The sequence below is a fragment of the Enhydra lutris genome, unplaced genomic scaffold (genome assembly GCF_002288905.1).
Source record: "Enhydra lutris kenyoni isolate GAN:26980312 unplaced genomic scaffold, ASM228890v2 scaffoldscaffold38, whole genome shotgun sequence".
Lineage (NCBI taxonomy): Eukaryota > Metazoa > Chordata > Mammalia > Carnivora > Mustelidae > Enhydra > Enhydra lutris.
The window spans coordinates 241595-267419 of record NW_019154122.1 but is presented as its reverse complement, the minus strand read 5'-3'; the positions used below and the strand labels follow the sequence as shown (position 1 = coordinate 267419).

At 57.8% G+C, this 25825-nt stretch overlaps 1 protein-coding gene across 3 annotated transcripts in view; it reads left to right on the top strand.

The window, feature by feature from the left end:
- The first annotated feature begins 1588 nt into the window (after positions 1-1588).
- Positions 1589-25825, top strand: part of LOC111154593 (ribosomal protein S6 kinase A1) — a 38088-nt gene continuing 13851 nt past the window's right edge. Inside the window, exons 1-14 of one of the 3 annotated variants that reach the window (XM_022514259.1) lie at positions 1589-1660; positions 7626-7670; positions 16201-16317; positions 16573-16654; positions 18842-18922; positions 19099-19178; positions 20461-20567; positions 21273-21310; positions 21664-21806; positions 22172-22242; positions 22517-22605; positions 23619-23683; positions 23957-24059; positions 25489-25619. In XM_022514259.1, the coding sequence (XP_022369967.1) occupies positions 1598-1660; positions 7626-7670; positions 16201-16317; positions 16573-16654; positions 18842-18922; positions 19099-19178; positions 20461-20567; positions 21273-21310; positions 21664-21806; positions 22172-22242; positions 22517-22605; positions 23619-23683; positions 23957-24059; positions 25489-25619 (1215 nt within the window). In that variant the 5' untranslated portion in view covers positions 1589-1597. Of the gene's footprint in view, positions 1661-7625; positions 7671-13341; positions 13544-15223; positions 15414-16200; positions 16318-16572; positions 16655-18841; positions 18923-19098; positions 19179-20460; positions 20568-21272; positions 21311-21663; positions 21807-22171; positions 22243-22516; positions 22606-23618; positions 23684-23956; positions 24060-25488; positions 25620-25825 lie in introns of those variants that run through there. The other 2 variants (XM_022514260.1, XM_022514261.1) reach the window with 2 other exon arrangements.

Genomic DNA, 25825 nt, shown 5'->3' with positions numbered 1-25825 from the left:
TAATCTGTTCTTGACCTGGTATGTGACCTTGGGTAAATCATCGCATCCTTGTGAGACTGTTTTATGATTTGTAAACTAGGTGGTGGTGGGAATTCAAAGAAATCACAGGTTGTTGGAGCTGGTTCACAGAAGGTTTTTTTATTTTTGTTTTTGTTTTAAAGATTTTATTTATTTATTTGACAGACAGAGATCACAACTAGTCAGAGAGGCAGGCAGAGAGAGAGAGAGAGGAGGAAGCAGGCTCCCTGCCAAGCAGAGAGCCGGAGGTGGGGCTGGATCCAACGACCTGGGATCATGACCCCAGCCGAAGGCAGAGGCTCCAACCCTCTGAGCCACCCAGGCGTCCCTCACAGAAGGTTTCTGATAAACAATCCTCTCCATCACCCTGCCTTAAAATTTACTTATTTAATTTAGAGAGTGGGGGTAGGGGCAGAGGGAGAGGGGGAGAGAGTCTTACTCAAGGCAGGGCTCAGTCTCACAATCCTGAGATCATAACCTGAGTCAAAACCAGGAGAGTCCCATGCTTAACTCCCTGTGCCACCAGGGTGCCCCAACCATTCCCCTGCCTTCCAACAGCTTTGCAAATAACTAGCCATTCTTCCCCACCCATGAACCTGCAAGCCCATCCCTCCACTGCCCCACCTGTGAATAAACCTCTCCGCACCTGGACCCCTAACACCTCTTTAGATGGGAGGTTGAATCTCTCCAAGAGGAACCCTTTTCCCTGGACTTTTACTCCACGTCCAAGCGTCCCTCAACCCTGGGAGTTTGGTCCGTGCCCTCCTCAGAGGGGGCAACAAACATAAATCAGCCCGGGGCTAGGCCTGAAGTTGGAGAGATTCTGGGGAGATCTGGTTTGAAAGGGGTCCCCTCAAGGACAGATTACCCAAAAAATCTGGTGGCGCTATGGGTGCTGATGGTGGCAACATAATAGGAACCTACCCAGAGATGGGGCGCTAAAATCCCAGGGGATCTCTAGGGTCTCCTGAGCTGAAGGCCTGAGGGGCATGGGGCCCAGGTTCCTTTCAAGCCCCGGCCTGGGTCATTCGGTGTGAGTGCTTGCCTGGAGCTGGAAGGGGAGAGGCGGGCGGATGGGGGCTGGGGGAACAGGGGGCTTCCCTCCCGCAGGATGGAGAAGGAATATCTGGGGCGTGACTCCGCGCGAGCAGATGAGGGGAAACCGATGACCCCGGCGTGGTCCGCACGGGGAGGACAGCGTTTCGGTAGGGAGAAGCCGGGAAGGGCTCTCGTAAGCTGATCAGAGCACCGGCCAGGAGCCCGCGGCGGAGGCGGGGCGGAGCCCTCCCGCGCGCTGGGGGCTGGGGTCCGCTCCGGGAAAGCCGCGCCGCGGGGTCTGGGGCGGGGCTTCAGCGGCCCCGCCCCTCGCGCAGGTAGCCAATGGGCGCGGCGGCGCCGGGTGACGGAGGGAGCCGAAGTGCGAGTGCCGCGGCGGTAGCTGCTGCGGACGGCCCAGCCCCAGCGCGGGGGTCTTGTGGGGGGCGCGGGGGCGCAGTGGAGCAGAGCCGGGGACCCCGGGACCCGGGAGGCGGCGCGGCCCGGGCCGCCAGAGGAGCGCGGGCGGCCTGGCGGCGGCGCGATGCCGCTCGCCCAGCTCAAGGAGCCCTGGCCGCTCATGGAGCTGGTGCCGCTGGACCCGGAGGTGAGTGAGCCGGGCGGGGGACGGGCGCCGGCGGCCGGCGAGCCTGGGTCCCCACGGGGGCGGGGCCGCTCGCGGCGCCGCTGCAGCCTGGCTGGCTCTCGAGGGCGCGAGTGCACTCCGATCTCTTGTGCCCTTCTTCGGCTCCACACCCCTATGCCCCGGGTGTGTGTGTGTGTGTGTGTACGCACGCGCGCGCGAGGGACAGTTCCTGCAAGCGTCCAGAACCCCCTTAGCACGGGGAGGGGATCCCGCGAGGCCCTGAGATCTGGCCCCCCCGTCACCCCACACACCTAGGACCTGTACCGGGAGCTGTCGGAGCTTCCTCTATCAGCACAGAAGGGCAGGGCTGAGGTGCCAGATGTCTGGGATTCTACAAGAGATGAGGGTCATGAGAACCCCACGTCTCTTTCATGTCTCCCAGCGCCCTACCCCGAGAGCGCCCCGCTTCTCTGCTGCTGACCCTAGCAGGGTTGCCCCTCTTGACCCTTGGCAGTTGTGGGATATGGGGTGACACCACCTGTCTAGGGCTGAAACTCTTGGGTTTTTTTGCCCTTGGGTTAGGGCCAGAGGACACATGTGTCCCCTACCCCAAGCTGTGGAGAAGACAGTGGGGAAAAGTCCTTAGACCTTGTGAGGATTATTCCAGGAGACATGGAGGACCTTGGTGCCTGCCTTCTTCCTTGTGAGCCCTCCCATAGGAAGGGCTGGGCCCCTGGGGTTTTTGGCCTCTGTCACCTAGCCTCTCCCAGAAGCAGCTTCTGCTCTCCTCCGAGGATTCTGTGGTGCCAAGCCCTAGGATGCAGAAGGCCAGCTCTTCCTGTGCCCTTTGACCCCCAGGGTCAAGGTCAAGGCCCTGAACCAGCAGATTAAGAAAACTTTCCTCTCAGCCTCATGCTGGGAAGGAGGCAGATGAAACTCCATTTCCAGAGGGGATGTGGGGGTATACTGGGAGGGTGTGAAGACCTCAGTGAGCAGGGGAGCCAAGGTGATTTTCTCTTGGCTTTGGTCCCTAGCCCCTGCCTAGCTCCCCTACTATGCCTCCTCTTACCTGGGGCAACCACCAAGTACCCTGCCTCCCAGGGCCACAGGTTGTGCTTAGAATGAGGACCCCAGGTCCCCAGCACCCAGGGTGTGCTACCCCTTTAAAGGGATGGTCGTAGCTGACACTGGCTATTGGATGGTGGGCGCGGCAGGATTAGGTAACCAACCTGAAGGTGCAATTTGGAGTAAATTGCTCTGGGATCCCTGCCATGGGGTTTTTACAGGCCCTGCACGGCTCTTGGAGGTTCTCTCGCTGACTCACCCTCTGAGGTGAGGAACACTGCCCTCTGCAGTACCCCCCCACACACACACAAGGCCTGGGGCATCAGGGCTTGGTTGGGGGGGCACTCAGAGATGGATGCCTTTGCCCTGGCATGCCCCTGTGACTTAGGCCTCCCTAGAGGAAGGGAGGCCGGGAAGTACTTAACCTAGGGACTTACCTTGGGTTATGCTCGCAGGAAGGGCAGACACCCAGGAGCTCCATTCCCAGTGCAGGGCACTACTTCCTGCTTCCCTTTGGGGAATCCTGGGACGGGGGACCAGGTTTAAACAGGAAACTCGACTCAGTTTTGAGTACAACTGCATCTGAGTTCTGTGAGAGGAAAAGACTAGTGTATTTCCTAGGACTGGGGGCACCGTGATTTCTGAGCTTCACCTTGGAAACACTGTGTGACCCTCAGCCGGTCCTTAGCCTCTCTGCCCCTCTGTTCCTCCGGCGGCCAGTGCTGGGTCGTAGCTTCATGCTTCCTGGGCCTGAGAGGTGCAGAGCCCTGGGCGCTGCTGCCTGTTCTCCCCCTCCCCCACTGCATGGAAGTGCCAGGCGTCTGGGTATTATTGTTTGGGTAACAGGAGCCACGGGGCAGCCGGGGCGCCGGTTGGGCCACTCTCACTGGAGAACAGGGCCTTGCTGTTCTTAGCCCAGGTGACATGTAAGTGATACAGTAGCCTGACCCACAGGTACAGGCGCTGCCACCGCCTCCTGGCTGGGAAAGAGGCGGGCAAGGGGCTGCTGGGGCATTTTGCAGAGGCCTAGGGCCTGGATGGCCCTGCCCTCCTCATGACGCTGCCGAAAATGGGCTGCTGGGAGGCAGGGCCTGGCCCGTGTGGGTGCGGATTCCGCCCTGGGCCTTCCCTGGCCCTGCTGAAAACAGGAACGTTCTCTGGGGGCCCAGCCCTGCCCTGTACAGAGCTTCACTGTGTGCCACCGACCCTGCTTCGCCTCTGTTACCTTGTTAAAATAATTCTCTAAACAGCTTCTCAGAGTTGGGATCGTTGGGGTGCCTGGCTGACTCAGTAAAGCGTGTGGCTCTTGATCTCAAGGTTGTGAGTTCAAGCCCCATGTTAGGGAGGAACCTATTTTTTTAAAAAAAGGGGATTATTACCCCCATATTTGGATGGGACAGCTGAACTTGGGAGAACTGGCCTATGAATTCATGTTTGAGACGGGATCAGAGTCCAGATCTCTCACTGTCTTCTAACAAGTTGGGGGGGGCGGGGCTCAAGGATGGGGAAGGGCTGGGATCAAACTGGCCCAGGTGGAAGGGACTCCAGGAGAGGCTCCGGATGTTGGCAGACTCTCTTTGTTCCACAGGGCCTCTGTCCAGCCTTTTCAGAGGGCCGGTGGTGCCAGCCAATCCTGGCACCTGGCCCCCAGCCTCCAGCAGCGTGCAGGGCTGCCAGGGCTGGGCTCCGAACCCAGCTCCTGGGGCTGCTTCCTGCCCGTGGGGCACGTGCTGTCTTTGTCCATCTGCTGCCTGGCTTCTCCAGAAGAGCCCCACTTCTCAAGACAGAGCTGCCTGGGCGAGAAGGACGAATGCCTTTTGGAATCCATCTCTGACCTCTGGGGAGGGGGCACGGTGGTCTGGGGGCAGCTGTCCTAGGAACAGTGCTCCCTGAAGAAGAGCAGGAAGAGTGGGTGAGGCCCAAAGGCCCTTCCTATGCCAGACTTTTTAGACAAGGTGTTTGACTCGAGATGCTGCAAGGTCAGCGTCATTGTCCCCTTTCATTCATTCATTTATTCATTCATTCAGCGAATATTTATTGAGTACTCATCATGTGACAAGTACTGTGCCAAGCAACAGTGCAGCTGTGAACAAGACAGACCTGGCCTTGACACAGATGAGAAAACCGAGGTCAGAGAAGTGACGTGACAGACCCGAGGTCAGAGCAAGCGGCCGGCAGAGCCAGAGTAGCAGCTGTCTTTGTGGCTGGGGAACTGTGTTCTTTCCACCTGCCTGTGCGACAGCCAGGCCAGAGGGGCACATGGACCCTGTCTTCCCAGGGCCTTGGCTTTGAGGAGGAGGCTCCCCTGTGGTTTCTTCACTCCCAGTCCTTTCTCCAGGGCTGCCCATCCCTTTCTAGAAACATCGTGCATCAGCTCTTACAGGCATGGGGTTTCACGAGGGTGGCACCCAGGCCAGAGATCCTGGGACTGGAGACAGCCAGACAGGACCTCTGTCTGGGGTCCCCTGAATCGCCCAGATACTGCTCAGTAAGCCCACACCTCTGGGGGCATCCGAGGCCTCCTCCCCTTCCTCACTGGGGATTTAGGCTTGCAGCCTTGTGACTTCGGGTTATGGCGCCATGTCCATCACCTGCTAGGTGAGGGACCTCAGGTAAGTCCCTTAACTCTGAGCCTCATTTGAAAAATAGGAGTACTAGAAGCTGGTCTGGGCTTCTTGGTTTCTCTGCTGAGCAGCGCTTTCCTGTGACCGACGGTGTGCCGGACCCTGAGCTGGGTGCTGGGAAATGATGATGGACAAGCCGTGGCTTCTTCCTGAGTTCACCTGGGGTTTGCTCAGTGCCACTGGGTCCAGAAGAGGGAGGAAAGGACTTGAGACCTTGTGAACAGAGGAGAGGACATTGCTGGAAGAGGGCCAGTCGTTTGCCAGAGTGACAAGGCAGGAAGGGTTTTCTTGGTAGAAGGAGCCACCGTGCAGATGCTAGGGATATAAAACAAGCTGGTCTGCCCAGGGTCCCAGGTCATTCGGTTAAGCTCAAGAATAGGACCCAGTAATGATGATGGCTGTTGTTTGTGGACCAGGTAGATTTTGTTTGCTTCTTATTGCCTCCCAGTGAGATACATTGCTTTCATGTCCGTTTCACAGATAAGGAAACCGAAGCCCTGAGAAATGAAGTAACCTCAGGGTCGTGCAGTGGTAGAAGCCAGAATTTGAACCCAAAAGGTCAGGTTCTAGAACGCACATGCTTAATTGCCTGTGTTGGGCAGTTGGGGATGATGGTCTTGAATGCCGCTCCAAGGAGCTGGGACTTTATTCTGTGGGCAGTGGGAAGCCATGGAAGGATTTTGGGCTGGGTCCATAGAAGGTTCTCAGTAAGGAGTGTGTGAGCGAGAGTTGATTGCTCAATGCGAGGCTCACAGTTGAGTTTGAGGAAGGACAGGGGTTTGGAATGAGGAGTGCAGGGGCAGGGTAGGGGGAGCTGGTCTGCAGGTAGGCTGTTGTGACCTACTGTGGGAATTATTGCAGGAGTCTAGAATGCCGGGTGAACTCAACATATAAAGGCATCATGGCCCCTACTCCCTACTCCCTGGCCCTGAGCCACCCAGCCCTCCCCCCAGGCTCCTGAGAGATGACAACACGTATGTGTATGTGTGTGTGGAGGGACCTGCAGAGCAGCGGGCCCTGGGGAGGGTTGGGGCATTAAAGGGGCTCAGGGAGCAGGATGTTCTGCGAACTGCAGGGAGGAGCCGCTCCAGGGGCCGGGAGATTATGTAATGGGCAGAGTACAGCTGTGCCTGCTTCTGCCAGGCAAAGCCACAGCTGCCCTGTGGACCCAGCCCCTGGCTCCAAAGTCCTCACCTGCCCGAGGCTGGGTCTTGCTAACAGGAGGAGCCGCCGTCTGCCTCCCCACATACCGGCTGTGCCAGGTGGGGTGGGGACTGCTCCTTCCTTACTTCCAAAGGCCTGGTTACTCACCTCCTATCACACAGGAAAAGGATGGGCTGGGTTTGGTATACCCCTGAGGGCAAAGTCTAGGGGCTAGAAGAAGCAGGACTGCCTAGAAATGGGCCCCAGTGGCCACCTCTTTGCAGGTGGTTCGCCCCGCTGAGGCTGGGCTCCTCTTCAACAGACCTTTCCTTGATCACCTCCTGGGTGTCAGAGTCCGGATTTTGCATCTCCACTTCCCAGTCCTGTGAGCTTAGGTGCCATCGCCATGCTCTTCTGAGCCTCAGTTTCTTTGTCTGCCAAGTGGGGACAGGGCTTTCCTCCCAGGTCAGGAGGATTTAATGATGCCACAAGCAGGAGGCACCAAGCCCAGTGCCTGGCATGCAGCGGGGGCTTGGAAGAGAGCAGCTGTTAGCACCAAGGCCTAATCTCTGTCCTCCCCTCTATGAGGAAGGGCAGGGGCGCTGTGTGGCAGCCGTGATTCTGCCTGGCAGGGGCAGGGGAGGAGTCTGAGAATGGGGCAAGGACAGGGCAGCCAGCAGCTCCAGGCTGGTCACTGGTGCAGACTTGGTCTCCTTACGTCCCTGCAGCAGTTCTGGGAGGTGGGGGTAACTCTCCCCAGCTTACAGATCGGGAGACTGAGGCCTCTTGGCAGTCAATTTGTTAGCACAGACTCAGTTTGTCTCCAGCAGAGCTGGGAGCCACACGTGCCCTTTCCTTCTCCCTGGGAGGAGATGACATTTGAGCTCAGTCTTCAGAGATGAGGGCTTTGCCAGGCAGAGAGCATGAAGGAGGGAGGGGGAATTGCGGGTGAGGGGCTGCTACAGGAGGGCCTGATACCTGTCCCTCTGCGTTGAAGATGGGGGCAGAGGGCCCTCGCCTACATGGCCTCCGTAGCTAGCCGGGGCAGCCCCCTGGGGTGGGGGAGGGGGTTCTGGCCGGGTCTGTTTTTGCTCTCTCCCACCCTGGGAAGTTCTGGTAATATTCCCCAATCTTCCTTCCCTTCTCTTTTCTAGAATGGACAGGCCTCAGGGGAAGAAGCTGGACTGCAGCCATCCAAGGTGAGGACCAAGGCAAGCACCCTGAGCAAGGGACCATTTGCATGGTTGTAAAGGAGGAGGGAGGACCACCCAGCTCAGCCTTCCTGTCTGGTCCCACTGAGTCCTCGAGGTGACCCTGTGCACAGAGATAGCTTGCTCCAACTTTCCTCTCTCTGTTTCTTTCCTCCTTTCTTTTCTTTCTTTCCTTTCTTTTCCTTCCTTCCTTTCTTTTTAAGATTTTGTTTTATTTATTTATTTTTAAAATATTTTATTTCTTCATTGAGAAAGAAAGAGAGATGCGCACGCCGATGTGGGGCTCAATCACAGGACCCTGAGATCACATCCAGAGCCAGAGTCAGTCACCTAACCGACTGAGCCACCCAGCCATCCCCAGAGATTTTATTAAGTAATCTCACACCCAGTGTGGAGCTTGAACTTACATCCCTGAAATCAAGAGTCGCCCACTCTACCCACTGAGCCAGCCAGGAGCCCCTCAACCTTCCTATTTCTTAGGCGAGGGGACTGCGGCTGAGCCTGGGTTAGGAGCAGAATTTGGCTAGAACTCTGGCTCCTCCTCACCCAGGCCACTGCCTTGGTTTATTTCCTCATGGCAGCTGGGCTGGCTATAAGGAAAGGGCTGAAGGGGTGATGGGAGAGGCTTAGGTCAGCTGGGCATGATGAGTGCCTAGAATCTTCTGGGTAGGCCCCCCAAGTCTAACCAGGGCCCAGTGCCTGGCACATAGCACCTGGCCGTTTCTCTGGGTTCCCACCTCCCAGCCCAGGGCTGGTTCCCTCCCCTACTGTCTTTGCTTCCCTTGGGTGCCTCCCTTTAGCCCTTCAGTCCCTGTTGCTGGTTTTGTGTGTCCACAGTTGTGTGACCTTGGGTGGGTCCTTTATTCCTTCTGGGCCTGGGCTTTCTCATTTCTCTGTTGGGACAGAGCACAGCCGGTTTTCGGGAGCTGTGAGGCCACAGAGCTGTAGGCCATTGGGGGGCGGGGGGGAGAGCTTGCAGGCGGTGCATGTGCTTGGGAAGCTGCCTAGAGAGGATGGAGCCTGGGTTCTGACATTAGGGCAGACCTGCGTTTAATTCCTGGCTCCACGCTCACTATTTGGCCAGAGGTATTCTCCCTTCCAAGTCTCAGTTTCCTCATCTGTAAATTGGGGACGATGGTGCCTGGCTCAAGGGAGTGGTGCGAGGGACAGATGAGGTTGTAACTGCCCCACGTGCACGCACGGTGACTTCAGCACCAGTAGCATGGGTATGACAGTATTGCCCCCTTCCAGGGGCCACACCCTCTAGACCCGGATTGGCCTGGGCACCAGACTTGCCATGAGCTTGACCTTTGAAATAGACCTAGAGCTGGTCCCGAGGTTTGTCTTGTCTCAGCCTCCTAAGATAAGGGAGCTGAGCTGCCCGAGGTATGGCAAGGTGAGACAAGTAGGCTGTACCTCTCTTCTGATGGTCACTTTGGCCACCTTGGCCAGCAGCGGCCAGACCAAGTGGTAGAGACTGGGTCCCTCGGTTTGTCTGGGCCCCTGGTCTGGAGAATCTCCTTCCGGAGTACCTGCTTCTAGTTGCTTCGTAACAAAACCAAAGGATTCAAGGAAGAACCAAGATGTTCAGATCTTAGGGTTCAAGTTCTGGGGGTTGCAGAGCAGCTTGCAGCTTTGGGGGGATAGGTGGTAAGCTACCCCAGAAGCTAGAGAGGCCTGTTGGGAGAGGGCAGGAACTTACTCAGGCAGGTAACCTACACTGGGTCTCAAGCCTATGTGCCTGTTCTCAAGCAGAAGACTCTGGGATGGGAAGGGAGACAAGGCTGGGGATGGATGGGCAAGGAGAGCCTTGAAGGCCACGTTAAAGAAGAGAAAGAGCTTAACCCATACCTGGCACCACTCCAGGAGCTTTGCGTGTAGTTTTCACAACACCCCTGATGTAGAGATTGTTACTATCCCCGCTTTACAGATGAGAAAATCGAGGCCCAAGGTCACAGCTGGTGCACAATGGAGTCAGGTCTTGCTTGCCTACAGAGCGCATCCTTTTCCCAGCCCAGAGAACACTGCGTGCTGAACTGGGGGGAGTATTGGGTCCCTGTGACCCCCAGTTTCACCATTCCTAAACACCTGCTTATCTCTTCTGTAGCCCCCAGAACCTCACATTATCCCCCGTGCCTGCTTCTGGGCTCGGCACACCAGGGGGCGCTCAGCCTGTGGTCAGGACCTCATCACTGTGCAGTGCAATGAGCTGGGAGCAGGCCATTTTCTCCTTTGCTTCATCAGACTTTAGGGGCACTGTTCTGTGACACCGGAGGGCTCTAAAATGATGAGTCAGCAACCCCAGCCTCAGTTGCTCTCAGGCTTGAGGAGAGGGTGGAGATAGACAAGCTGTGTGGTGGTGGGTGCTGGGTTGGTAGAGAACATGACCGTGGGCACAGAGAATCTCCATTCTGTGCCAGGCCCCGTATTGGGCAGAGAAATATACCCCTTTCCACATGCCCATGTTTCTCCCAGTGACATGGTAAGAGGAGCAGTCCTGGGGAACCAGCGAGGGGCACCTGTGCTCAGGGCCAGCATGGACCATATGGATGGTTGCTGTTCCGAGTGGCAGGGGAGGAAGTATCACGGTGGGCTCTAGGGCTCCCGGCCCCCTTCCCTGCAGAACTGGCATTTGGCTGGGCCTCCAACGGCCAGGTTCAGCAGCCCCAGAGAGCATTAGGCCTTCCAGATGGAGACGAGGCAGGGAGGGGCCCTTGGGAGTCCAGCATTCTGAGTTCAGAATCCTGCCCCTTTCTCATTTGCTGTGGAACCCTGGGCAGGTGCCGTGTTCCTCTGAGGTTCCAATGCTTTTATAGCATCGGAGGATGAATAGGGTCTGCCTCAGACCCCCCTGGGAGAGGGAGTGTGATATGTATAAATTAAACAGTCCCACAGAGTTTGGTGTGTTGGGTTTGTTTTGTTCTTTTTTTAAAGTTTGTATTTTTAAGTAATTTCTACATCCAGTGTGGAGCTTGAACTCATAACCTGAGACCGAGAGTCGCCTGCTCCACTGACTGAGCCAGCCAGGCCTCCTCAAAGCTTGGTGTTTAATGCTTGCTTATTTTATTCATTTTAGGCCGAAAGGGGGATTTGGGTTTTAGCTGCCATAGTATGGACAGCAGTCCAGGGCAAGAGCTCCCCGGATCCCTTCGGCACCCCGGCACTCCTGGGGTCCTCAGGCAGACTGGGGCTCCACTCACCCTCCCTCTCTCCATGACGGTGGACCAGGCGCCCCCAGCCCCCCAACCCCCCATCTCTGGAGCTGGACCCCTTTGAAGCACCGGCAGGTCTATTTTGAGAGCTGAGCTTCTCCCCCCTCCCATCCTCTCTTCCTGTTTATGAAACCCTGATCCATCCCGGATCCCTCCTGCTCCTCTGGCTGGAGCACAAGCAGGATGTCACTGTGGACTTTGGGGAGCCTTGGGGGCCTCAGGTGTTGGGGGAGACTTCCCTCGGACGGGCCGGGGTAGGCCAGCCCACCCTCCCGTGGACCCTGGGACCGTGTGGCTGGGCTGTGTCCCCGCAGCCTGCCGGGAGGAGACTACAGCAGTGAGATCGCCTGCCCAATCCAGGGAGAAGTCCTGCTTACAGCATCCGTTCGTCTCTGGCCCACTGTACTTGTAGCAACAACCTTCCCGGGCTGGATTTAGTTTTAACCTCTATTTTACAGAAGGGGAAACTGAGGCTCATACAGGGAGGGAAATTTGCCTGGGAGCGCTCAGCTAGTGAGTGCACAGTTCTTACCTTCGTACCCTGCACTCCCAGCCTCAGCCTCTTCTTCGTGTGGGTCTCTCTCTACAAAGAGGGTCTTTTCTCCCCTCCTTTCTGCCTGGACAGCTCCTGTTCGTCCTCGGGGTTTAGCTGGGCTGCACCCTCTCTGGAAAGTCTTTTGGGACCTCACCCCTGGCAGGTTGTTACTGCCCCTGGGCACCCATAATACTGGATTGTAGGATTGTAGCCACTTGTGTTTTATCATGGATTTTCAGGAGTTGCCCGAGAACAAGGCCTGACTCTTAACATGTGCGCCTCCTAGTGTCAGGCTCGTAGCTTGGGGACAGGGCCGGAGCGGGTGGGTCGGGGGGGTAGCTTTGAGGATGTCCAAAGGGGAACCAGGCTCACACTGAGGGCTTGAATGTAGGCTTCAGAAGCAAACACTCTTTGATTTTGCCCTTAGCTGTCCCCTGTTCTAGCCATGTGGTCTCAGACAAGTCCCTTTCTCTCCAAGTCTGGTTTTCCTGGCTCTGAAATGGGATGACAGGATCTCTCTCAAAGCTAATACAAAGACCTGGCAGAAGCCACACCGGTAGAGGTTGAAGGAAAGAAGGGCCTCGTGCAGTACATGCTTTGTTGAGGAGGGGCAAGTTCTCATGGTCACTCATGCCGGTCCTGGCCTAGTGCAGCAGGGACGCCTGGGAACTGCCCACCTCTCCTGACCTGCCCCAAGGAACCAGGAGACAGAACAGGAGCCATCTGTCCCACCGGAGGGGGTAGGCCTGGGAGGCCCTGTGTTCACTGCCACCTGGGGAAGGGACTGTGGGTGTCCGTTACCGCTGGGATTGGCAGCTGGGTTTGGGCGGCAGCTGGTGGTGGAGGGAGCCCCATGGCAGGGACCCTAGGGACCAGGGATCAGGCCGAGGGGCTCTGGGCTTCTCTCCCAGCTGCCTTGTAGGAGGAAGTAAGTAAGAGGAAGTGTCTGTAGGGGAGAATGGAGTAGGGACCAAGGGTTGTGGTCTGGTGCCTGTCCTCCCCCACTCCTGCCACCAGAGGCCTCACAGTCCCAGCACAGACCCTCTAGCGAAGGCAGTTCTGAGACTGTTTCCTTCCTGTAGCCCCTTCCTGTACTCTGCTAGCCACAAAGTCTTCCTTTGCTTCTCAGGGATTTGAGGATTGGTGGTGGGGCCCAGCTGGCTCCGGCCCAGAGAGCTTTGGGGCTCCCCGGGCTGTCCCGGCCTCCACAGCCCTGCCGGAGCTGGGTGCAGTGAGCGGCCTGTCTGAGGAGGCTTGCTTCCCAGCCGCCAGCAGGCCATCAGCAGACTGTCGTTGGAGGCCCTTTGAGGACTGGAAGGGGAAGTCCGTGTGTACGTGGGGGCGTGTGTTTCCACATGTCTGTGGAAATGGTTTCCGATCATCGGCCTGTGTGTATCTGTGGGTGTGCCAGTTCCTGTGGGGGTACTGGTGGGACTGATGCGGCCAGGCCATGCGGAAGGGGGCTGGGCCTGGTCAGCCCCTGCCTCACTGCTACCTTCTCCTCCTCTCAGACTTTGGTGAGGCCCTCTGGCCCCCTTGCCCATCCCAGCACCCTGGCCTGGCAGGCTTCTGCCAGGCAGGGCTGGGTGTGGCAGTGCCTGCTCTGGGGGCTGCCATTTTGGGTGGGCCCAGCCGTAGGAAGGTCACTGCTGGGGAAAGAGCTTCTGCACTCTGGCCTGGGGCACTCAGAGACCTTGGCCTTGCTGAGTTCTGCCCCACATTCTCTCAAGGGGCTGTTTGCAGGTACTGGGATGTCCAGTGTGTCACTGCCTCATTATCTTGTGACTTTTGTCTGTGTTCTAGTCTCCCCTCCTTAGGATCAGAGGAGATGATGAGGGCTGTATCCCTGGACCGCCCCCACCCTGGAGTCATGGGCTTGGGGTCTCCAGTGTCCCCTCCTCAGCTGGGGAGCCTGACCCGTCTTCTGTCCCTCCTCCTTGCAGAGGGGGAAGTGAGAAGGAGGGGGTCAGGGACCCTGCCTTCTGGGCCGGGAAGGCTGAAAAAGCAGAAGTAGAGGAGTACCGGGGCCCTTTGGCCACCGCTTGAGCCCCACCATGCAGACCCCGGCAGATTTCCCCAGGGGTGAGAGAGACTCACTCCCCTGTCCCAGAAAGGTGAGCAGAGGGTTGGTCTGCCTAGTCTCTGTCCCCATGACCTTGGGCAAGGAATGGGTTTGGGAGTGGCTCTGTCCCCTGGGGTTTCCGGGTGACTGCTTCTGTCCCCAGGGAGTGTCCTCAGAGGCAGGCGAGCGGAGGCTCAAACCTCAGGGCGGGGTGGGCAGGGGCTGCTGTGTGGCCTCGGCTCACCTCAGCCCCCTCTGAGTCAGGCTTTCTGCCTGTCCTACCCAGGCTTCTCCTCAGGGGCCTGCAGAGCCTACAGCTTCTTGTGGCTGCAGCTTTTGTGGCTGTTCAAGGTCGCCTGAAGATGGGGCTGTGTCTGTCGGGTCCCAGACCTAGAATGGGACGTCCCTGGACTGACCCTGGTGTTGAGGGAGGGGGTGGGATCGGATGGGCAGGGCAGGGCTCTGGCTGACTTCCCTGCTCACCCCGTCCTGGCACTGAAGGCCCGCTGACCCCAAGCCAGGCAGTAACTAGGGGAAGGATTTGAGTGTCAGCCGGCTCTGCCGCCGGTCTGCTTTCAGCCTGCGTGAGTCACTGGCCTCTGGGCCTCAGCTGCCTGTATCTGCAGTGGGGATAACAGATTTGGGGAATTTGGATCAGAGACAAAGCTATCAGCTTGCACTCAGGAGATGGTCCTCTCACCCACTGCATCGGTCCTGGGCTCTCCGGAGGCCCCGCAGGGATGAAACTCAGAGGGGTGTCTGCCACAAAGACGGGACTGCTGCCCCAGATGTGGGGTGATGTCCCTTCACCTCCCCCCACCAGCCCCCCGGCAGACCAGCAAGAACCCGCAGCTCTGCCCTTGAGTCCCAGAGCTGGCTTTCTGTGTGTTTGGCCTGCATGTCTGTTGGTCTCCCTGGGCCTCGCTGACTGGCTTTCTCTTTCTGTGGCCCACCCACCTCTCTTACCGGGTTCCCATCTCTGTCTCTACCTGATGAGTGCCTGTCTTCACCTGTTGGGTACATGTCACATGTTGGGTGCCTGTTGGGTTGTGTCTCCTTCTGTCTCTGCCTGTTGAGTACGTGTCCCCATCTGTCTCCACCTGTTGGATGCCAGCCCCCATCTGTCTCTGCCTGTTGGGTACCCATCTGTCTCTGCCTGTTGAGTTCACGTCCCCTTCTGTCTCTGCCTGTTGGATGTATGCCCTGGGCCCCTCTGCCTGTTAAGTATGGGTCCCCTCCTGCCTCAGCTTTGTTGGGTACGTGTCCCCATCTGTCTCTGCTTGTTGTATGTGTGCTCTTCCTACCTCTGCGGGCTGGGTGTGTGTCCCCCTCCGTCCCTGCCTTGTGGGCCCATGTCCCCACCCACTGCTGCCTGATAGCTGCCCACCTTCTCCCGTCTTTACCTGTGGATGCCCGCCTCTGCCTGTTGGGCGTCCCCCCTCATCTGCCTTTACACGTTAGACGCCTGTCTCTGCCCGTCAGGTACCCATCTAGCCCCCAGCAGCTGTGTTGGCATGGGGCTTTCCCTTTGCAGGCCCACGGGCAGGATGAGGGGGACAGGGCCAGAGGGCGGCCCGCAGGCGGTGGGGAGAGGGGGCAAGAGAGGAAGGGACCGTGGTAAGATTGTAGGCCTGGAGCTGGGAAACCACAGGCCCCGGGTGATTGGCGGCCCTGCGCTAGGCCCAGCCCCCGCCCTCACCCTGCACATCCGCCTTGGGCCTGGCCACCTCCGAGGCGGCCCCCGACGCTGCCTGCTCCTGCCATGGTGCCTCGGCCCTGCCGGGCGGATGGAGCAGGCTCCCAAGCCGCCCCGCCTGCGGCTCTGGGCCCTGCTCCCCTGGCTGCCCAGGAAGCAGCGGCCCCAGACCAGCCAGACCTCTCTGCCTGCCCCTGGCCCTGGCTCTGGCCCCAGGCGGGACTCGGTGAGTGTGCCCAGATGTCTGGTCCTGGCCTGTCTGGGGTCCTTGGAGCAGGTGTCTGGACGGCGAGTTTGGCCTCAGTTGGCTTCCGGCTCTCCTGGCCCTGGCCCGGCCCGGCTGGACAACTGGCCCCTGCCCAGACTTCTTCCTGGGGAAGTGAGGAGGCGCTTCAGGCTCCAGGGTACCAGCGGCTGATTGGAGGGAGGGCAGGAGGGTCCCGGAAGAGCTAGGACCTGGCAAGGGGTTTTTAGTAGACTCCTGTGATGGAAGTCTCAAAGGGTGGGGGGGAGCTCGTCGAGTCTTTGGCCTCAGCTCCCTGCCACCCCAGACTGGCACTTACTGGGTTAGTGTGGGTAGTCTCTGGTGGACTTTGAGTCCCTGTGACTCTGGGCCATCCTTCTGGCCAGAAGGATCCTATCATCCACTCTGACAGGAATAAAAGCCCAGCTCTGCCTCCCCGGTATGAGAATAAGCTCTACTTCCTACTGTAGCAAAAGCAAAACCTTTGTAGCAGGGGGAAGGGAGTCCCACAGGCACAACCCGTGCCGTGCCCGGGCATCTCCCTGGGCCTCACCGGGCCAGAGCAGCAGGAGCGGTGGGAGCTGGGCCTCACCTGACGCGGCACTTGGTGGTTTGACCCTCCCTGGCCCTTGAGACCCTTGGGGCATTGACGAAGAGGAGGCCGGCCCTGTCGGTACAGCTGTCTGGTGTGGCCAGCAGAGCCCTGTCTCCAGGGGGAGGGGGCTTGGATGGGCCCCCCTGTGCTCACCAGCTCTATCCCTCCCATTAGGATGAGGGCGTCCTCAAGGAGATCTCCATCACGCACCATGTCAAGGCTGGCTCTGAGAAGGCCGACCCGTCCCATTTTGAGCTGCTCAAAGTTCTGGGCCAGGGATCCTTTGGCAAAGTGAGTCCTGGGCCCACAACTGGGAGGGCCGCACTGGTTGTGTCAGAGGTGGGGGTGAGGGGGGCCCCTTGGGGTTCAGGATCAGAGGGCAAAGGTTGATGGGTCTCAGGGGAGGACAGGAGGTCACCTTGGTACCCAGGGAGGGCAAAAGGTCAATCTGGGGCTCGGAAGTTAGAGGTCAGCCCGGGGCCTGGGGGATGGGAGCTAACAGGCCTCCCCAGCTTCTCCTCTGCCTTTTCCCCATTGCATTCTCAGGTCTTCCTGGTGCGGAAGGTCACCCGACCTGACAGTGGGCACCTATATGCCATGAAGGTACTAAAGAAGGCAACACTGAAAGGTGAGTGAAGGTCACCTCCCTATGCAGAGCCCAGGCTGGGCACAGGATTGAGGGAGACTGCCCTGTTCTCCAGAGTGTTGGGTCTGATGGAGGAGATGGCTCTATTTCCAGGAGCACCTGGTCTGAAGTTAGAGAAACAGGTCTGTCCTCAGCCTCCCCTTACCCCCCTTCCACCTCATGGCAAAGACAGCATCTGTTTCAAAGAAAAGACTTTTGGGGGATTAGCCTTATCCCTCCGTTTTTCCCCCCGAGCCAAGCACCCATTGCCATAGCTGAAGATAAAGATCTGGAAGGGAGACAAGAGGTGAGTACGTGTGTTTGTGGTAGGGGTCCTCACGTGCCTGGCATTGACATGAGTTGGGAGAGCTATTCCATGCTTGGAAGGCTGAGGGAAACCTCTCAGGGTGGAGAAGGGTGTGAAGGAAGAGGCAGGGAGTCTGGGAGACAGTGAGGGAGGGTAGGAGAGGGGAAGTTGAGGCAGAGCCACAGAGATGGAGAGCAGGGAGGTTCAGAGGGGAGCCCAAGGCCAGATCTGGAATTCCAAGGCCCAGAAAGGGCATGATGGTGGGTGGTGGTGGATTTTGGGCTGGGCAGTGACCCTTTGAGCAGTCTGCGAACCAGAGCAGCCACACTGAGCAGCGGGTGGTAGGGGGAGTGGGCCCTGGCTGGGGTGAGGTTGGGAGGATCAGAAGTGTCGACCTTCTAGACTTTAGGGGTTGTGTGGCCCATGAAGGGTTGTTTGTGAGGTGCTGTAGCTTTGATGCCCTCATGCCACCTTGGTAGGGGTAGAAGTCATTCCCCAGGAGGGATGATGGGAGCCATGGCAGGGAGGGCGGAGGACTTGGTCACTGCTCTGAAGGCCTCCCAGGCCAGGGTGCAAGTGGCCAAGTCAAGCCTGCAGTGTGGGGCAGTTGGGGCTGTGAGTGGGGAGCCCAGGGGCTGGAGGGTTTCGGCCTCACAGAGGGTAGGCTCACATAAGGAGGGGCCACCTGAGCTGTGCCTTGAAGGATGAGTTAGGAGTTCTCCAGACTAAAAATGATAGAGAAAATGTACCCCAGGAAGGAGAAGGTGTTTGCCTAAGCAAAAGTGTAAAAATGTAAGGTGTATTTGGGAAACAGTGGTTGGAATAGTCTGGCTCCAGCATGGCCCGTGCCGCGTCTGGTGAAGGAAACGAGGAAATTAAAGGAGAGGGTGAAAAGTGCTCTGAAGGGCCAAGCACAAGCACTGCAGGAGAGAGGGCGCTCATTCAGTTTGGCAGTTGAAGGAAGACTTCCTGGAGGAGGTGAAGCCTGAGCTGAGTCAAAGAAGAAGCTGCTGGTGATCAGAATGCCTAGGGACTTTTATTCTTGTTTTTTTGTTTTTTTAAAGGATTTTATTTACTTGACAGAGAGAGTGAGAGCAGGGGGAATGGGAAAGGGAGAAGCAGGCTCCCCACTGAGCAGGGAGCTTGTGCAGGGAACCTGCTGGGATCATGACCTGAGCCGAAGGCAGACGGTTAACCATCTGAGCCACCCAGGCGCCCTAAGGACTTTCATTCTTTTTTCTTTTTATTAAAGATTTCATTTATTTATTTGACAGAGAGAGAGATCACAAGTAGGCAGAGAGGCAGGCAGAGGTGGGGGGGAAGCAGGCTCCCTTCTGAGCAGAGAGCCCAATGTGGGGCTTGATCCCGGGACCCTGAGATCAGGACCTGAGCCAAAGGCAGAGGCTCAACCCACTGAGCCACCCAGGCACCCCAGGATTTTAATTCTTAAAAAAAAAAAAGAAAGAAAAGAAAAAAAAATATGTGAGGGTGCCTACTTAGGCCCATGAGTCTGAATTTTAGGCCCAAGGAAAGGAATCTGCCTAACTAGCTCCCAGGTGACTATATCCCCATCCCCCATACCGACATTAGGGATTTTTTTTTGTGCCAGGTCGGGAGGGGGCTGGTAAAAGCATCCTTCTGTGGGGAGCCTTGGGGGCAAAGGTTAAGAGCACACAGAGGACAGAACAGTTTGCTCAGACTGGCTGGATTGAATGGGGCAGAGATGGGGGCGTGAGGAATGGGCAGGGTGCCTGGGGTCCAGCCCTGGGCACTCCCATGAGGTGTGAGGAACTCGTGGAAAAGAGATCCCTGCTTAGCCAGAGCTTGGGGATGATCGTTTCGGGGGGCCAGATTCTCCATGACTGCCTTTCTCTTCTGGCCAGTGCGTGACCGCGTTCGGACCAAGATGGAGAGAGACATCCTAGCGGATGTAAATCACCCATTTGTGGTGAAGCTGCACTATGGTGAGACCGCAGACCCTCCCTGAGTTCCCAGCCTGCCTGCCAGCCCTTGCCCTGCCTGTGGGCTGCTGCCTTTCCTGGATGTTGCCCCCACCCCCAGCAGGCCAAGGGAGCTCAGGGCAGAGGGGCAGGGCCCAAGGCCGGACTGGCTCCGCCATTGCCTTTTCCCCTCTCCCCAGCCTTCCAGACTGAGGGAAAGCTCTATCTTATTCTGGACTTCCTACGTGGCGGGGACCTCTTCACGCGGCTCTCTAAAGAGGTGAGCTGACACCCCACCACCATAGGGCCCTGGGATGGAGCTGGAGGGACGAGGCCTCTCATCCCAGAGCTCTGTGAAGAACGTGGCCAGTGTGGCTTGGACCTGGGACCATCCAGGCCTGCCCAACAGACCCTGACCTAGGAACCTACCCTGGGACAGAGCGTACACTTTGGCCAATCCACAGAATTTCTCCCAGGGTGGGTGAGGAGGCTCAGGCCCTGTGTCTGACACCATCCTCGTTCCCGAGAGCTAAGGGGTCTTTCAGCCCGCCACCTCCGTTCTTCTGAGGCTGCCCCGGGCAGGGCTGTGAGGATGGGAAGAAGCCCAGGTTCTCCCAGAAATCTAGATATTTTAACATTATGTCCTATGTGTGTTGTTTTTTTTTTTTTTTAAAGATTTTATTTATTTGAGAGAGAGAGCGAGCAAGCAAGCATGAGCGGGAGGGACAGAGGTGGAGGGAACGGGGAGAAGCAGATTTCCCGTCAAGCAGGGAACCCGACGTGGGGCTCCATCCCAGGACCCCAAGACTATAACCCGAGCCAAGGGCATACACCCAACCAACTGAGCCACCCAGGCGCCCCTAACCAAAAGGATTTTAGCGGACCTAAAATAATTTGAGCCAGATATAAAAGCGGGACCATTAATATGAGTCAGACTTTAGAAGAGAAGCAAACTCTAAAAGATTTTTTAAAATGTTATTTTAATGTTTGAATAGGTAATACGTTTACATGATTGAAAAGAAAAATATCATTGAGAAGTCTTCCTCCCACCCCAGTCCCTCTACCCCCCCATAGGTAAACGTTTTTATTGATTTCTTGTTTAAGCACCCCATGTTTCTTTAGTAATACCAACCATTCTGCTACACGTTCTGAATTCCAACCCCCAGTTTCTTACACAAAAAGTACTGCCCTGTATACACCGTTCTGAATCTTGCCTTGCTCGAGACCGCATATCTTAGAGCTCGATCCATATCTGAACCTGGAGAGACTCCCCATGCAGTTATGGCCGCATGCGCAGGACAGACAGCTCAGTCCAGTCTCCTGCTCCATCCCTGGGCCCTTTGCAACCCTTCTGCTGTTTCAGAACAATGCCACAACGAGTGACTTGTATGTGAGTCATTTCACACTCAACCCCCTTTATAAAGAGAAGAGCATGTGGCCCAGGGGTGTCTGAAGGTCCTCCCCAGGGGCGGCCCTGAGGACCAGGAGGCTGCTGAGTGCCCAGCGCCCTAGCTCCTGAGGGAGAGACGCCCCCAGCTGACGCCCCTGCCCTCCCATTGTAGGTGATGTTCACGGAGGAGGACGTGAAGTTTTACCTGGCTGAGCTGGCTTTGGGCCTGGACCACCTGCACAGCCTGGGCATCATTTACAGGGACCTCAAGCCTGAAAAGTGAGTGAAGCCCGGTCTCCACACCAGCCGCCCTAGGGAGTGCAGAGGCCGGCCCCGGGGTGTTGCCCGATGGGTGGGCGGGACTCTCCCCAACAAAGTCTCTCTCTCTCTCTCTGGGTGCCCCATGAACAGATGGGTGGAGTGGGCTGGTGGTGGCAGCAGGCCCACCTCAGGGGGCTGCCGTTGACAAGGCCGGGGCTCTTCTGTGCTGGTGATTGCCTACATTTTTTGCTAATCCAGTGTAGTGTCTGAGATGCCATCACGGAAGGTCATTCCTTGTTATGATCCTCTCTAGAATTTTCCTTAATATCAGTCCTCAAATGGTAACTTGGAGGAGCCAGGGGCGGGTGCTTGGCTGGAATGACACCTGGTTTTAGCATTAGGCAGACCTGAATTCAAGTCTTATCTCCACCACCTGTTAGCTCTGTGACTGTGTAGGGTTACTTAACTTCCCTGAGCTTTAGTTTCCCCAATTGTTGCAATAGGGCCCTAATAGTACCTACGTCAGCCCATTGTTCCAAGGATTAGCAAAGAAGGCAGGCAACACCTCTGCATAGTGGCACCCGCCTGCTCCATCTGCCTCTCCTCAGATTGATCTGGGTGGGTCACCTTCTCTGGGCTAGGCCCACCCTCCATAGCCCCCCTGGTGTCACAGATCCCAAGGGCCACAGCTGAAGGGCCTGACCCCTTATCTCTCCATTACAGCATCCTTTTGGACGAGGAGGGCCACATCAAACTCACTGGTGAGTGGAGGGCCCCTGCTCCCCCTCCTCAGGTCCCAGGGGAGGGCGGGATGGGCTCTTGAGAGGCCTGGGCTGAGAACCAGGAGATCCTTCCTCAGAGGCTGTGCCACGCCCTTGGAAGTGGTTAGAAGCCCAGGCCCTAGACTTGGATGGCCTGGGTGTGAACCCTAGCTCCCCACTAGGTAGCCTTGAGCAAGTCACCTAACGTCTCAGGGCCTTAGCTTCCTCCCGAGGCTGAGATCACGGGGGTGATGCCCTCAGGCCTGTGGGCAGGGGGGTTGGGTGTGCAGGGGTTGGCAGCAAGAAAGGCAGGAGGCTCCTAAAGATGTGTCCTCTTGCCCTCCTTGCCACAGACTTTGGCCTGAGCAAGGAGGCCATTGACCATGAGAAAAAAGCCTATTCCTTCTGCGGGACGGTGGAGTACATGGCCCCCGAGGTTGTCAACCGCCAGGGCCATACCCACAGCGCGGACTGGTGGTCCTATGGGGTGTTGATGGTGAGTGCCCAGACAGGGCTGAAGCGTTCAGCCCATGTTGCAGGCCTCAGTTTTCCCATCTGTACAGTGAGGGGGTTCATAGTGTCTACGACTTTCTTCTGTCTTCTCCCTGCCAAGCTGCCTCACCCTTCCCGCAGGCACAGGTTCCTTCCTTGGGAGGAAGGAATCCCCCAGCCTCAGCCCCCTAGCACTGCTTTCGGTGTTCTGATTGGAAGGAGAAAGAGAACTGGTCACAATTCCTGATCCGGGGGGCCCTGCCACAGTCCAGCAAGAACCCTGGGAAAGGAGCTGAGTAGCCCAGGTGGGAGGAGGTGGGGGACATGGGAGATGGAGACCAGAGCCTCACAGACCCTTGTCCTTTGCAGTTTGAGATGCTGACCGGCTCCCTGCCCTTCCAGGGGAAGGACCGGAAGGAGACCATGACGTTGATTCTGAAGTAAGCACCAGCCATGCCCTGACACTTCCAGGGCTCCCCTGATGCCGGCCCTAGCCTGGGGGCCAGAACAATGCCCTGTACCTGCCCCAGGTTTCCCCATTGAGACCCTCCTTTGGGATAAGCCTTATGCTTTCCCGGGCTTGGGAGGGGAATCCCTGAGTTAGTTGATGGTTTGTCTGGATTGAGCTGGAAATTCGACCTAGACAGAACGGGGAGGGGAGACAGGGCCTCTGGGCACGGGCTCAGCCCTGATGAGACCTGGGGGCTATTTTAGGGCGAAGCTAGGCATGCCCCAGTTTCTGAGCACGGAAGCCCAGAGCCTCCTGCGGGCCCTGTTCAAGCGGAATCCTGCCAACCGGCTTGGTAAGCAGCCCCAGCTCGGGAGGGGAGCGGGCCACAGCTGCAGCCTAGGCCACAGAGCCACATCTGGGCTGAAAGGGGCTGTTGTCCTTTGTGTGGGCAGACAATGCCGCGGGCCACCCTGCTTTCGGGCTCCATGTGTGGTGTTTGTTGTGGGGGGTGACCTGTGTGTAGGGGGAAGGCAGGAACTGAGTCATCCCCATTCTCCCTGGGGACAAGGACGGAGTGCCCCGCCCCCCCAGCTCCTTCGCTAAGGCTGCTGGCACAAGAGAAAGAGCATGAGCTCAAGAGGCAGAAGGCTCAGGTCCCAATCCTGGCCCCGTGTTAGGTCCTCACTGCCCCGCACACAGCGGTCCCTCCATAAATATTTGTTGAATGAGGGCCATTTATGAGCTAAGTGACCCAAGGCAGTTGGCTTCACCTCCCAGAGTTCCGGGTCCTCGACTCCACGGGAGATGATGCTCTCAAGCCCTGCTGACTAAGTGAGGTTGCATGAACGTGCCTGGTGCGTAGTAGATGTTCAGTATGTCTTGGCTTCTTGGCTCCTGGGTTCCTCTGGACCATGACCAGCTTTGTAAGGTCCAGTCTGGGTCCCTGGGGTTGGATGGACTGAGAGTTTGCCCAGTGGCAGACAAGGACATGGGATAAGAGCAAAAGAGAAGAGGCCTGGCTGGAAGGGAGATGGGGGACTTTTGCGGGTCTTAGAACAAGGCCAGTTTCTGTTCTGTGTGGCCTTGGGCAAGTTGTCTGACTTGCTGGTTCTTTCTTCTTGTGTTAGTACCCTGGAGCTTGATCATAAGGGTCTCCAGAAAGTGGAAAATGCCGAGTGGGCAGTAGGCCTTTGGGGTGATGGCTGTGTGGATTTGGGGCAGGGGTAGCCCATTGTCCCCCATGCTCCCAGTAGACTGCTGCAGCCACTGGTCCCAGACCATGCAGGTCTGGGTCACACAGCAAACAGGATGGGTATCTGGGGCTTGGATGGTCCAGGGGCAGACCCTTCCTCTGGGCTCTTTCAGGCTCCGGCCCTGACGGGGCAGAGGAAATCAAGCGGCACGCCTTCTACTCTACCATTGACTGGAATGTGAGTGTGTCTGTCCACCCCCGAGCCCCAGTCAGGGCTTCGCCTGTGGTTGGCAGGGGGGTGGGGGTGGGGCTTCTACCAACCAGGGCCCCAGAGGTGGAGCAGAGGGTGACAGCGTGGCCTCGGAGGCAGGGCTGCCCTCCCAGGGTCCAGCAGTTGTGCCCTTCCCTGTCTGCACAGCCTGTCTCCAAGCCAGTTACCTTCTCCCACCTGAGGCTCCTGGTGGGCTGTTGGGGGTGCCGTGCTGACTGGGGTGCCCGCCTCCCCTTGTAGAAGCTATACCGTCGTGAGATCAAGCCGCCCTTCAAGCCAGCTGTGGCACAACCTGATGATACCTTCTACTTTGACACTGAGTTCACGTCCCGCACACCCAAGGGTGCGTCTGTGGTCTGGTTTGTCTTGGGCTGGTGCAGGAGGGAAGCAGGGAGTCAGGGGCCCCTTGGGACAGAGGGGTGGCCAGAGACTCAGGCAGGCCTAGGCGTGTGGGCAGACCGGAGGGTAGGTCTCTGACTCTTTGTCCCTATCTTATTCGGTCTGACCCTCCCACCCCAGGGCTCTGTAGGCTCTTTGTATCTGGGTGAGGGGGTAGGGGGGGGTGGGTGGTTAAGGCCACAGTGGAAAAGTCAGGCTCCCTGCCCCGGGCGTCCTCCAGCCCACTGGGAAGACCGAACACAGGAGGCTCACATTCACGTCAGGGCTAAAGAATCCGACCCAGCAAAAACATGAGGTGGAGAGAGTCTGGCGGAGCAGAGGTGACAGCACCCACAGGTCAGGGCAAGTGTGGGAATCGCCTTTGGCTGTTCTGATCACTGGACCTCAGTGTACTCATCTACAACATGGGCTCAGCCACAGACCCACTTGGTTTCTGGGGTTACTGCAAGAAGCCAAAGAGGGGGCTTCTGAGAAGGAGTTAGATAAATCCCAATATATTGGCCAGATACGGAGGGGGGAGTGTTAGTTCTGGAAGGATTCCCAGATGGATGGGTTTTAGCAGAAGGGGTGGTCTTCACACTGTGGCTTGCACATCTCTGATGTCAGGGAGCTCAGCACTTCTCCAATAGTTTGTCCCATCTCGATTCACGTGTCTGACCCATCTGTACCCGGTTCCTGCTGTGTGTGCCAGCGGTCAGCCACAGGGGGCTGGCCCTGCCTTCCCATGGCTCCGACTGTAGTTGGGGGGGGATGTGAAGACTGCGGGGCAGTGTGACAACTACAGCTGCACGGGGGTGAGAAGCTGGAGGAGTAGCCTCAGGCAGAGTTTCTCAGAGGGGAGCGTGACAGCTGAGCCTTGAAGGACTCAGAAGCCATGGAGAACCCGGTTCGAGGGAATAGCTCGTGCGGGGGCTCAGGGGTTCCTTTGAGGACCTGGGGAGTCCGGTGAGGCTGAGCTGCAGAGCAGGGACAGATCACAAGGCCAAGGAGTTGGGCTTTCTTCCGAGGGCAGAGGGGAGCACTTGAAGGGTTCAGGTGAGGGGTGGATTTGTAGTTGGGACTGTCCCTCCTGGTGCTGCACAGAAGATGGGCCCGAAGGAGGAGGGCCCGAGGGAGGAGGCCTCCAGAAAGGGATGGAGTATCTTGGCTTGGGCCAGACACCCAGTGTGGAGGGGGTTCTTTTCTGTTTCTTGTGTGTCAGGGCTGGGCTGGTCTGAACACACGTGAACTGAGGCCTGGCATGAGTGGCCTGCCCAAGCGCCCTCATAGCCAGCTATTGAGGCAGGCCCGGAAGCCCGTGGTCTCCCTCTGCTGAGCTGCTTCTGGGTCAAGGGCGCCTTCTCAGGGTCACCCACCCCCTCTCACCCCCACAGACTCCCCGGGCATCCCCCCCAGCGCTGGTGCCCATCAGCTCTTCCGTGGCTTCAGCTTTGTGGCCACTGGCCTGATGGAGGACGATGGCAAGCCTCGGGCCACGCAGGCACCACTGCACTCAGTGGTACAGGTGAGGGGGCAGGAGATTGCTGCTCTGTTGTCTTTTCTACCTGGAAGCCACCAGGGCAGAATGGCTGAGAGCACGGGCCCTGGAGTTCAAACCCTGACTGTCACCACGAGTCCGTTGGGCCCCCCAACCTCCTTGGGCCCCAGTTTCTCTGCTTGGATGGCAACATGGATCGAAATTTCCCAGCACAGGGCCAGGGACGTTGTAGA